A 13,233-nucleotide genomic window follows, 5' to 3' on the forward strand; every position below is an offset into this window, starting at 1 on the left:
TTGACCCATGGGTTATTTAGAAATTATGTAATATCCAAATAGTTCAAGTTTTTTTCATAGCCTATTGTTATTGACTTCTAATTTAATCCCATGTGGTCAGAAAACTTTACAGCCCTCCAAATGGTATATTTTTGTGAACATTCCAGAAATCTTTTTTTAAAAAAGTATATTCTTCAATTGTTGAGTTCAATATTACATCAATACAATTAGGTCAAGTTTGTTGACAGTGTTTAAGTCCTCTATATTCTTGTGATTTTTTTTTGGTCTATATCCTATCAATTAGTAAGAGTGGTGTGTTCAGATTCCCAGCTATGATTCTATATGTGAGTATTTTCTTTTTTACTTCTGTCAATTTTTGTGAATACATTTTGTGAATTGACCCTTCTATCATTACTGCTAAAAAAACAAAACTGGTAACAAGACAGTTATGAGACATTCTGGAGAAATATGAACCCCAATTGGATATTTTCATAGTTTTAAGGAAGCAATGCTAATTTTTAGTGGTGATTATGTTACTATATTTAAAAAGTAAAGTCCTTATTGATTATAGATAAGTAGCAATTAATGTTATAACATTGAGAGTTGCTTTAAAATAATCTAGGGTTGGAGGAAAAGAGAAGAGCAGAGTTAGAGCAGTAATAAAAGCAGTCACATGCTATACTAATTGTTGAAACTGGGTGATGAGTACATGTGGGTTCATTACCTTATTTCCTCTACTTTGGTATATGTGTAAAGATTTCCAGAAGAAAGTGAGTAAAATAATGATACAGTCAAATCTTTATTTCTTGTTCCATCAATTTTAGACATTACTTTATACTTCCTGCTATTTAAGCCCTTACCATTTCCTTCATCTGTCCCATTTTCCTCCTTCCAGCTTTGGTCAGTTATGTTTTTATTTCTATGTTATCATAGTTAATAACATTTGCTTTCTTATTTATACAGCAAGTCTTCCATGTGTTATTTGACTATGTAATATTTTTCAATGAAGAGACTTACAGTTTATTGTAATACCACCTCTGCTGATACACTGTTACAACAAAAATGAAGAGATCCTTTCTTCTCACATTCGAATAATGGCTCAAAATCATGCAAAATTTAATCCACTTCACTTCTGCACCACAGTATAATATATAGTAGCATTTTTCTTTGTTAAGAACAGAAAACGTCTCCCTTTCTATATCAGTTATTTAACGTGGCTAACTCCTTATCCTACATACTATGTGGAATTTATGCTACTTTTCTTCTTTATAATACTCTTCCATGTGCCTTTTATTCTTTAAAGCATTCTGAATTCCTTTTTAATGAAAACCAATTACCTTCTAGCTTAATCACATAGATAATTTGGGGACTCCTTTTTTCAATACACTCCTAAGTAGGCTTACTGTTTTTTTTTTTCTTCCCATATTTTCTTCTTTCCTAGATTCCTTGTTTGTCTTGCTGGAATATATTTTCGAAATAATTTCTTTAGGAATGGGATGAAGACATTTAAGTAAATGTTCAATCACAGAAAATCTGTGGATTATTTTGTTTGCACATTTTGGGTGTTGGTTTGGCTGTGTATAGAATCCTAGCCTCAAAATCACTTTCATTAGAATTTTGAATATACTCCTCCATTGTCTTTTATCACCCAGCCATCTCATCCCATCCAGTTTAATTGATGATAAATAAACCAAAAAAAAAAAAAAAAATCAATCATTTAATCATTTTGCTCCCAAGTCCCTGATAGGCAGCCTGTTTCTCTTTTCTGAAACTTTTGAAATCTTACCTTAGTCATTCTGACATTTCATAAAATTGTGTTTGCATGGGGAGTCTTAGTTTACTCAACCTGCTTGAAACTCAGTTGATTCTTTACATCTAAGAGTTTGCTTCAGTAGTTACTTAGGTCTGGAGAGTTCACAGTAGTCTTCTTCCCTTATCCATGGCTTCAGTTACTCATGGTCAACCACGGTTCAAAAATATTGTTATTTTGAGAGAGAGACCACATAACTTTTATTACAGTACATTGTTATAACTGCTCTATTTTATTATAAGTTATTGTTTTTAATCTCTTACTGTATATACATTACTCTTACTGAGTACTGGGCCTATTTATAAAGTTTATAAATTAAACTTCATCATAGGTATGTATTTATATAAGAAAAACATGACATATGCAGGGTTTGGTACTATCCACAGTTTCAAGCATCCACTGGGGGTCTTGGAATATATCTCCCACAGACAAAAGGGGACTACTGTACTACTTTGAAAGATTTTTCCATTCTATTTTCTCAGTTATTTCTCCTACAGTACTTATCATTCTGGAATTGGATCTTTTGAACTGAAGCATCACTCTTTAAGTTTTATCTCTTAAGATAAAGAGATTTTTTCCCCCTCTAAATCATAGGAGATTACTTCAACCAAATATTCCAACTCAATAGTTCTACCTCTTGTTTAGTATTTTTGTCTCAAAATTTCAGCAGTATTTTTGCTTTCCAAGAACACTTTCCTATCTTTAAGGGGCTGATGGTGCTAGTAGGATCCAGTTCTTAGATTATCTTCTCAAAATCCTCTTAGAATATCAGAGTTTGTTTTTTTGTTTACTTTCTTTTCTTTTCCCTCAATTATCTCTGTTTCATTCAGAAAACACTATCCTGCTTTTCTTAGTTTCTTTCATGCTTGGGTTCTTGTGATTTACTTTACAGTAAAGTATTGGTTTGATTATTCTAACTAGTAAGGATAGGTTTTCCTGTAATGTAGCAAATGTTTTTTGTGTTAGGATTCTCCCTGAGTAAAAAAGCCATGTAATATCTCAGGGCTTTACAAAGGTGGATCTTGTGGATTAGTAGGTTTCACTCTGAGGTAGGTAGGTTTGGGAACTCCCTACAATGCCCTAATGGGAACAATTTTATTCTTGTGCAGTAAAATCATCCTAGCAGCCATAACTGACCCATGTCTTTGTATGTGCTGGTTCTAAACTCAGAACCCAGCCATAATTCCACAAAGTACACTAGGTCCAATACTGCATGAGGCCTCTTGCTGAGTTATGGTTCCTTCTATTCTGTTCCAACCATTTATCTTTCAAATATTTGTTAAAATCTATCATTTATTAATGATCATCTTCTCTTTGAATCTCTAACATTTTGATATTCCTTATATCAACATAAAATATTCCATCTGGGATAAATGGTACACTAAGGACAAGGGAAAAGAAGAGAGAAGGGAACAAGAAGAAAGAAAAGAAAAAGAGGAGGGGGGGGAGGGAGAAAACACAAAAGAGAGAAAGAGAGGAAGGCAGGAACTAATTTAAGGTTAAGAACATACCTCCTGAATGGTGTGAAGCATTAGTAACTCCACTAGTAACACTACTTTGGTCTTTTATGACAGCAGGTGAGGCGCTACCACCTTCTTCATACCATATGTTGCCATGTAATGTTTTAAAAATGGTTGTTATATCTTCTTGACTGAGAATGAACTGTTAAAAAAAAAAAAAAAGATTTGCGCTTTTTAACATTGCTCTACTTCATAGAGTAGTTCAAATTCTCATATGAGAAAATGAAAGCCTACTTCATTTCAATCCTCATAGCGGTCCCCAACCTTTTTGGCAGCAGGGACCTGTTTCATGGAAGACAATTTTTCCATGGACCAGGGGTGGGTGGGGTGGGGGAGGCAGGGCTCAGGTGGTGATGTGAGTGATGGAGAGCAGCTATAAATACAGATGAAGCTTCGCTTGCTCCCCCATCCTGGTTCCTAAGTTTCATGGAAGACAATTTTTTCATGGGGGTGGGGAGGAACAGGGCAGTGGAGCTCCGCGGCCTGGGGGTTACGGACCACAGTCTACAACATCAGTTTTTAATGCACTAAAGATTTTTCTTAACTGAATATTCAGTTTTCTATATAGTCATGTGATCTTTAGTAGCTTGTAAAATACAGAACTAAATTAGATGTCAATACCAATGAAGCTATGAATAAAAAATGATTTGTTATGGACGTACAAAATCTAGTAATTTTAAACCTTTAAAATGAACTTTCATCTTTAAGTAGTCATCCAGCTACTTTCGATTTTTTGATTAGTAAGCACTTCATTTTACAAATATAGAATAATCAAAAATAATACAGTATACATTTTTATAATAAAAAATAATTCACAATGTATTTTATATGAATTATTTTATTTGAATCCCACAAAAGTGCTAGGTATATAGAAAATAATCCTGATTTTATAAGAAGCTGAGGCTAAATGGTTAAGTAACATACAAAGGTCCACACATACTTAAAGAACTCAAAGAGTTAACTTCAAATTTCAGGTATTGTGAATTTAGCCTTACAGCATAAGACCTATCTTGACACCTGTGATAGTTAATGTTATATATCACCTTGGCTGGGTCACAGTGCTTAGATATTTGGTCAAACATTATTCTAGATGTTTCTGTGAGGGCATTTTTTAGATGAGAGTAACATTTAAATTAGTAGACTCTGAGTAAACCAGACTACCCTCCAGAATGTGCGTGGACCTCACACAATCAATCAGTTGAAGGCCTTCAACAGAAAAAAGACTGACCTCCTCCAAGCAAAAACCCTGCCAGTAGACTGCCTTTAGACTCAAGCTGCAACACCAACTTTACCCTGGGTATCCATCCTGCCTGCCTACCCCACAGATTTTAACTTACTAGCATCCACAATCATGTGCACCAATTCCTTACAATAAATCTCTTTCTCCTTCTCTCTCCACCTAAATGCACGCATGCACACACAAACACACACACACACACACACACACTCTTGTTGGTTCTCTTTCTCTGAAGTATCCTAATACAACAGCAATAATGTAAAAAAGATATTTGAGTTTTAAACTGATATGTTTAATCATGACAGTTTTCTTAAGTTACTTTTGGCTCACTTTGTCAAAATGTTTTAAAAAAGTCACTTGTATTTCTAGTTGTTATAACCCCAAGGGAATAATTTTAATTCCACAAAATTTAACAGTTTTATTTGCATCAGACTTCCTTTGACCGCATTTCAAAGATGATATACTAGTGTTTTAAAATTAAGTTCATGGGTACCTTATTAATGCTACTTATGTTTGGGTTTGTTTTTTTTTTTTACTTTCATTCCTTCATATTTTTATTTAAGACATTTATTATGTTATTAGGCAGCAAGCATTGCAAAAACAGTATGTTCACATAAATTAATAAACTGAAATTTATTACAACTTCTAAGTCACATCTTTCAATTAATATATGTCTACTGAATGCCCTCTAAATACTGATATTAATCATTCACTCTTGCCAGGAGGTCAGAGGAGGAAGTTGAAAGAAATGTGAGGGTCTCAAGGTTGCTGATCTGTGGCACCTACATGTCAAAATAGGCTTTGTGTACAATGTTCAAACATCTGAGAAATCAGAAATCACAAGCAGCAATTGATCTGGAGGCATTAGATTAGCTGACTTCTCCAAGACTGATTCTGGCCTCTCCCTACTCAAAAGGATGAGAACCAAGAGGGACCAAATACGTGGGCTCTGAAGTCAGCTGCAACAGCTGCTCACTGCTCAGGTAGATTAGGGTAAGAGAACACCCAATTTCACCCTAGTAGATCTTCTCCAGAAGACTGCCCAGACATTTACAGATGGTCTGCAGCATCACCTGAACATTCTGCATGGATTCTCCCTGGGAAAGAATGAGGGAAATTCTCTGCTGCTCCACACAAACTGCCTAATAACTGGGCCCAGTGGAGTGAGGATTTTCTCAGCATGCTGGGTGGAACATGCTACTTATGTTTTATAAGTTTCTATCTGTTGATCTGCTGTCTTACCAATATAAAGAGGGGAGACTTCAAATATTTATCTTAAGAAGATACTTTCCATCTCCAACCCTGTAAGTTAAAGCAACGGCACCCAACCTTTTTGGTACCCGGGACCATTTTCATGGAAGACAATTTTTCCATGGACCAGGGAAGGGGGGGGTTTCAGGCAGTGATGTGAGCGATGGGAAGTGGGTGGCTGCAAATACAGATGAAGTTTCGCTCCTCGCCTGCCGCTCACCTTCTGTATGCACCACCCCACTTCCTAAGTTTCATAGAAGAAAATTTTCCATGGATGGAGGGGAGGGGGACCCTCGGGTGGTTCCGGTTCCTAAAAGGTCTGTTAGGTTCCTCACAAGACGAGGCCCACTGGGGACCGCAGAGTTAAAGCACCCATATTATCTTACACACTAAGAGCTTAAAGATTTTCAATTGATATCACATCATGCCTTAAGCTCTGAATATACTTTTGACTTAAAACTCTGAAATCTCTAACATGATGGTTTTAAATAAAATGTTTATAGAGAGAAATAGAAAGGAAAATGAGAGAGGAGATTTGTTAAGTAGGTTTCTTAAAGAAATCTCCCAGAGTACATGCTGATGTCACTTCAGCAAACCATGTCAGATAGTTTTGACTTTCATCTAGTCAAGAGGGAAAAATACAAACCTGTGGACAGTTCCATTAGAGATCTGTGAAGCAATGTCAACCAAAGAGGAGATAAAGCTACATAAATTCAACTTATCCATTTTTATGGCACTTTCTCTTCTTTTATATACTGTTTTTTTGAGTTATTTCATACATTCCCATGGCTTTAAATACCATCTATATGCTAATGACTTCCAAATTAGTATTTCTAGCCTAGACCTCTCCAATAAATTTGATACTAATGTATCTAATTGACTATTTAAGAGCACCATGTCACATTTGTTTCCTTCATGAAAGTTACCACAATTTATAGTTATTTTTATTATGTGTCTGTTCACTTTTTTTACTAAGTACTACTACACCTTCCAGACCACTATCAACACCAACCCTTACACTGGACTGGTAAGTTCCATGAAGTCAGAGACAATGTCATAGCTTCCTTGTCACTGTATCTCCAGTTATTTATCACAGAGATCAGGGCTTAGCACATAGTAGACACTCCAATATTTGATCAAAGAATGAATGGAGACTGTTAAATGAATTCTAGGTTAATATAGCCACCCTTCAATTCTGCCCAAGGTGTTTGTATGTATATAAATTCCATCAAAAATAAAATCTTATGTCCCCTAGCAATATTTTTCAATAAACAAAACAAATCAATAAGCATCCAAAAGTTACCTCCATGGGTTTTAGCTGAGCATTTACATTAAAACAAGGAATTTCCTGATACCACTCCCAGCATAAATTTCGCTCAACAATGACTTCAAGATTTAATGGCAGTAATAGATACAGTACTTCCTGGTATGCATCATTAATAAATAGAGATCTGTAAGTAGAAATAAAATTGTTTTGAATTGTTTCATATACATTCAGATAGTAAAAAAAAGAAAACGATTAGCTTAAATTCACCATTTTATATACAAATAGCAAAAATCAATTAATTTGTTGCACATAAAGAGAAAAATAAAATCCACCAGGCTTTTACATGTAAAAATGAGAGATGTTCCATCCCACTAGAAAACCGGGTGACTTTGTCTGATCTGAAGTGTTCCACATTACACAGAAATGAATTATTAAAATAGGATTTTGCAATACAGTAAAAAGTGCCAAAAATATGTAATTTGTATAGTAAACCATTAAAATAAGAATCTTTATATAATTTGTAAACAAACATTATGTAAGACCTCATTAAAAAATATTTTAATTCACTAATTTAGATATATAACAAAACACTACATATCCCCTTTACTTTATAAGAAATAAGTAGCACCATATGAAATTTCTGTTTCTGTGAATCAAAATAGCTGAATATATACAATTTCATATTAAATTGAACCATATCTGCCTTTCCAAGCACTTACAAAGCTAGGTCTGATGCTCAGGAACAAAGAAAAGAGTATCAAGTCACTGAACTCCTTCAAGTGGCAATGTGACCATGGAAGCCTTCCACTGAACCTTTAAGTGACAATCTCAAAGTGTTACTCCTCAATGATATACACATATTTTAATGGGCGGCAAATTCTTAAAGTAAGGTATGAAGCTATGACTACAGAATTTTAGCTATGGTTTACTCAATGGGAGAGAAATACGGGAGTTCATCAAGGCTCTCTCAGAATGCCTGGTATCAAATCATTTTATGAATGAACTATAGAGTAACGTTATACTTAAGGAATCTAACAGTACTATGCTGCATATATAATTTTAATAGCTATGTATTACAATATATGGCTATGTATTGTATATAGCCATATATTATATATAGTCAATATGGCTATATACCATAATCATTTATTTAATCTATTATTAAAATTTTATGTTGTTTCCAATTCTTCACTGTAATAAATACTTGAATCATTATCTCTGTACATATTTTTGAGTAAATTTCTTTACTTTGAACAAACTGTAAGAAAGAAAATTGCTATGTCAAAAGATTACTTCCTCTGGAAAAACTTTTCTTATCAATACTACCCTATAACTGGGTTAGATATTTTTCCTATGTGCTCCCACAAGTACCTTGAACTTTTTCCATCATTGTATTTAATATATTGCATTTTAATAGTTTATTGTGTTCTCTATGGTTCCAATTTTAATGAAAGCTTCACAAGGACAAGTACTATGTTTATCTTATTTTTTGCCGTGTTGTCAGTACTTAGCTCAGATAACTGGCACATGTCACCTCGTCAACAAATATTTGCAAAATTGCATTCAAGAAATTGGATTAATGTACAAACAACAATACAGGTAGTCACAAATATGAATACTTGTCTTTCTTCATGTGCTTTGTAACAAGCTGTAATTATATTTTTAAATATCAATTATTTTGAAATTATTTCAGGCTGGGCATAGTGGCTCACGCCTGTAATCCTAACACTCTGGGAGGCCGAGGCAGAAAGATCACTTGAGCTCAGGAGTTCAAGACCAGCCTGAGCAAAAGTGAGACCCAGTCTCTACTAAAAATAGAAAAATTAGCCGAGCATGGTGGCATTCTCCTGTAGTCCCAACTACTCAGGAGGCTGAGGCAAGAGGATCACTCGAGCCCAGGAGTTTGAGGTTGCTATGAGCTAGGCTGATGCCATGGCACTCTATCCTGGGCAACAGAGTAAGACTCTGTATCAGAAAAAATAAAAATAAATTTAATAAAATAAAGGTAAAATTATTTCAGAAAAAATTAGTTATACACTGTAACGGAGTAATCCTATTTCTAGGAATTCATCCTAAGGAAATGAATTATCCCAAAGAAATGAGTAGACAATCACATAAGTACTGATGAACAAAGAAATTAATCATAATTATAGTGTTATTTGTAACTGCAAAAAAATTAGAATCAACTTAAATTTCTAACAAAAGGCAAATTAATTTTAAAAAAACTAAAGAATAAAATACTTAGAAAAAATAATGCACTCAAAATAATAACATGGAAAAATAATTATAGCATATTATTAAGGAAAAAGCAATTTACAACAGAAAACATACAATATAATTTTACTTAAGTTAAATATATATGCAGATATAATGAACTGGAACAAATATATCAATACATCTAATAGTAGCTATCTTTGGGTAGTCAAAAGATTGTCAGCAACCTTTTATGCTCATTCTCAATTTAAAAAAATCCTTTTTTGGACATAATAATAAATATGATTTAATGTTCTACAGATATTTGTAAATGCTTAACAGTAAATAATCTATTTTTAATGCAGACCCACACCTAATTTACACTAAAATTTCTTGAAATCAAGCAAGGTATGATTAAATATAGACAAATAATATTCTATTTTTAGTAAATTCAGACTTTTTATACAGTTCAAACTCTAGGTTAATGAACCACCTGAAACTTATAATTATTACTGTATATCTTCAGCCTACTACTAAAAGTCTCTCACCTCAATATTTCCCTGTAATTTCTGAAATACCTAGAATTGAAGAAGTCATGCTATATTTTCCAGTGTCTTCACTAAATGTTATCATTTATTTCTTAATTGAAACCTGACTGTCCATCAATTTTTATACAATAGAGGCCAATTTTTCTCCAACACCCTACCTATCTCAGGGTAAGAGAGAGATACAATTTTTCTTAATTTGCAATGACACTTCCCAACTCTATTATTCATTTAAGAATAATGACATCGGTCGGTGATGGCAGAGTGGTGGTGAATGCATGGATTCGTGCTCCTGGAAAGGAAGGCATGGATCCGGACCTACCACAATGCTAGAGGACCACTCCCCCACAAGAACAAAAGGTGTGAATCCACGGAGAATCAACATGGGACACACAGAGCAAGAAAAGTCTGAGGTGAATGGGAAATAAGATCGCGAAATTCTGGAGAGTGCGGGACGGACAATAGACAGCAGAGTGCGGATGGGCTACACCCGCCTCACCATCGAGTGGGGCGGGGGCAGTCTCCTAGGAAAGCGGCTTGTTCTCCCCACTGACCTCCACACCCATTTAATTAGAGACCTGCCTGAAGCCGGTGCAGAATCACCGAGGGAGACGTGGGGCTTTGCAGACAGGAGGCATTTTTGGGAAAACAGCTTAGACCCTAGGGAATCTCAGCTGAGACCGCGCTCAGGGAGGAGGGATGGAACTGCGCCAAGGCGGAAAACTGCAAAGGGTCCCCAAACAACGGATTTCTTTATATCTCCCTGCTTCTTTTTTCAGCAGTTCTCCAGCCAGTGGCCCCCGGTGAGCGTCTTTGCCCGCCAGGCCCCCAGCTCCGGTGTTTGCCAAACCGGAACGTTAATCCCCTCCAGTCCCGGCTTTCTGCGGGTGCGCCATCTTGAAATCCACAGCGGAGCCATAAGGTGCTGGGCGACTCCCTGGGTGGCTTCCTCTGCTATTCTCTGAACCCAAGCCAAGAGCACGGGATATACATAATCACGGTGGGCAGGAGACATTACCGGGAAAACACCTTGGACCCTTGGAGAATCTCAGCCGGGCGCGCTCGGTGTGGAGGGACGGAGCTGCACTAAGGCGTAAAAAAGCATAGGGTCACCGAACTATAGATTTTATTTTTGTGTATTTTTCTGCTTTTTTTCAGCGGTTCACTAGCCGGATAGCCCCAGCGGGCATCTTGGCCCGCCAGGCCCCCAGCTCTGGTGGTTGCCGAACTGGAACGTTAATCCTCTCCAGTCCCAGCGTTGGGCGGGCACACGGGCGCCATCTTAAAATCCACAGTGAAACCAATGCCGAGCCATAAGGTGCTGAGCGGCTCCCTGGGCGGCTCCCTCCGCTATTATCTGAACCCACGCCAAGAGCCCGGGATCTACATAAACACGGTGGGCAGGAGACATTTCCGGGAAAACACCTTGGACCCTGGGGGAATCTCAGCTGGTGCCGTGCCAGCGTGGAGGGACGGAGCTGCGCTAAGGCATAAAAAAACAAAGGATCGCTGAACTACAGATTTTATTTTTTCCTTTTCTTTTTCTTTCTTTTTTGCCTTGCTCTGCCTTGCCTTTTTTTTTTTTTCCTTCTTTTCCTTTTTTGCCTTGCCTTGCCCTGCCTTGCCTTGCCTTGCCTTGGTTTGCCTTGCTTTTTTTTTTTTTTTTTCTTCTCTCTTTTTGCCTTCTAGCTGGGGAGCCACAGTGGGCTTTGGAACTCACCAGGCCCCCGGCTCTGGTACGTACTGGACCCTGAGCAGTCACCCCCAGCGTCGGCAATCTGCAGGCACGTAATTGCCATCTTGGGGCCCACAGCCAAGTCGCTGCGGAGCCACAGGGAGCCAAGAGGCTCCCTGGAAGGCTCCCTCCCCTGGTCCGTGGACCCTCGATAGGGGCCCTACCCTTGTGTAAACACTGAGTACTTCTCCAGACGCGAGAGTGTGGAGCCTGCTCCCTGGGGACATTGGGCCAGGGCAGACTTTTGCCCGTGGGAGCTGCAGCAGCTGGGGCGCTGAGCAAGCGAGGACACCATCCACTCCCCGTAGCTAGTATCTTTCCTGCAGAAAGAGACAGAAACAACTCCTATAGAGGAAGAACCAAAGGGAAAAAACAAACAAACAAACAAACAAACACAGAGAATTTCTGTCTGCAACTAGTGTGGACCCTGCCTGCTTACTGAAAGACCATAACACAGTGTCTTAACTCGCCAAAGCGGTCTTGGATCACTCCAATCCCCTAGGGCTGGACCCACCAGAAGCAGCCCCCCAACTGAAGTAGAAAAAACTCTAAACAATACACAACAGTCTCCGCCTGACAAAGGAAGCAACACACCTAGCCTGCTTCACAGCCTAAGAACAGAGTACAAAGTGTGCTGTTAACCAGACTAAAACTGTAAGAAAAGATCCAATGATAAATCTAGATGAGAAGGGCCCAGCAAAAAAACACGGGGAGCACAAAGAATCAAATGGAAATCTCACCCCCAAAGAGAAATACCAGCTCTCAACCATTTGACACAAACCAGACTCAAAATACCAACATGTTACAGGAAGAATTTCAGTTATGGATTATAAACAAGCTGAATAATATACAAGAAACAATGGATAACCAATACAAAGAACCACAAAAAAAAAATACAGGATTTGGAGGAAAAATTCACTAAGGAAATTGAAATATTGAAGAAAAACCAAACTGAACTCCTAGAAATGAAGAATTTACTCAGAGAGCTACAAAACACTGTAGAAAGTCTCAAGAGCAGGGTAGATCAAACAGAGGAAAGAATCTCAGAGATTCAAGATAACTCTTTCCAACTAAATAAGTCAGTCACAGAGATAGGACAAAGAAATAAGAGAAATGATCAGAGTCTTCAAGAAATGTGGGATTATGTTAAGAAACCTGACATGAGAGTTATTGGCTTTCCTGAGGGTGAAAAAGATAATAAGCAAGGGTTGGACAAGCTATTTGAAGACATAATTGAGAAAAATTTTCCAGGCCTTGCTAAAACTCTAGACATACAGATTCAAGAAGCTCAAAGGACCCCTGGGAGATTCATAGCAAATAGGAAAACACCATGCCACGTAGTCATCAGGCTGACCAAAATATCCACTAAAGAGTCCCTTCTTCGAGCTGTAAGGAGAAAGAAACAAGTAATATACAAAGAAAAGCCCAGTAGAATTACGCCAGATTTCTCAACTGAAACCTTACAAGCAAGAAGAGGTTGGGGCCCCATTCTCACGCTTCTGAAACAGAATAATGCCCAGTCTAGAATCTTGTACCCAGCTAAGCTAAGTTTTCTATACGAAGGAGAAATTAAGACATTCTCAGATAAACAAAGGCTGAGGGAATTCACCAAGACAAGACCAGCCCTCCAAGAAGTACTCAAAAGAGAGTTACACACGGATCAGCACAAGAAAGACCCACAAATGTAAAACTACTC

At 37.3% G+C, this 13,233-nt stretch overlaps 1 protein-coding gene across 4 annotated transcripts in view; it reads right to left on the minus strand.

The window, feature by feature from the left end:
• VPS13A (vacuolar protein sorting 13 homolog A) overlaps window positions 1–13,233 on the minus strand; it is a 227,052-nt gene that overhangs the window by 107,665 nt on the left and 106,154 nt on the right. For all 4 annotated transcript variants that reach the window (XM_069476374.1, XM_069476372.1, XM_069476375.1 and 1 more), the window contains 2 exons: window positions 7,101–7,248; window positions 3,301–3,451 (listed from right to left, as the gene is read on the minus strand). In XM_069476374.1, coding sequence (XP_069332475.1) covers window positions 3,301–3,451; window positions 7,101–7,248 — 299 coding nt within the window. The remainder of the gene's footprint in view (window positions 1–3,300; window positions 3,452–7,100; window positions 7,249–13,233) is intronic.

Source organism: Eulemur rufifrons, chromosome 7, assembly GCF_041146395.1.
Source record: "Eulemur rufifrons isolate Redbay chromosome 7, OSU_ERuf_1, whole genome shotgun sequence".
NCBI lineage: Eukaryota > Metazoa > Chordata > Mammalia > Primates > Lemuridae > Eulemur > Eulemur rufifrons.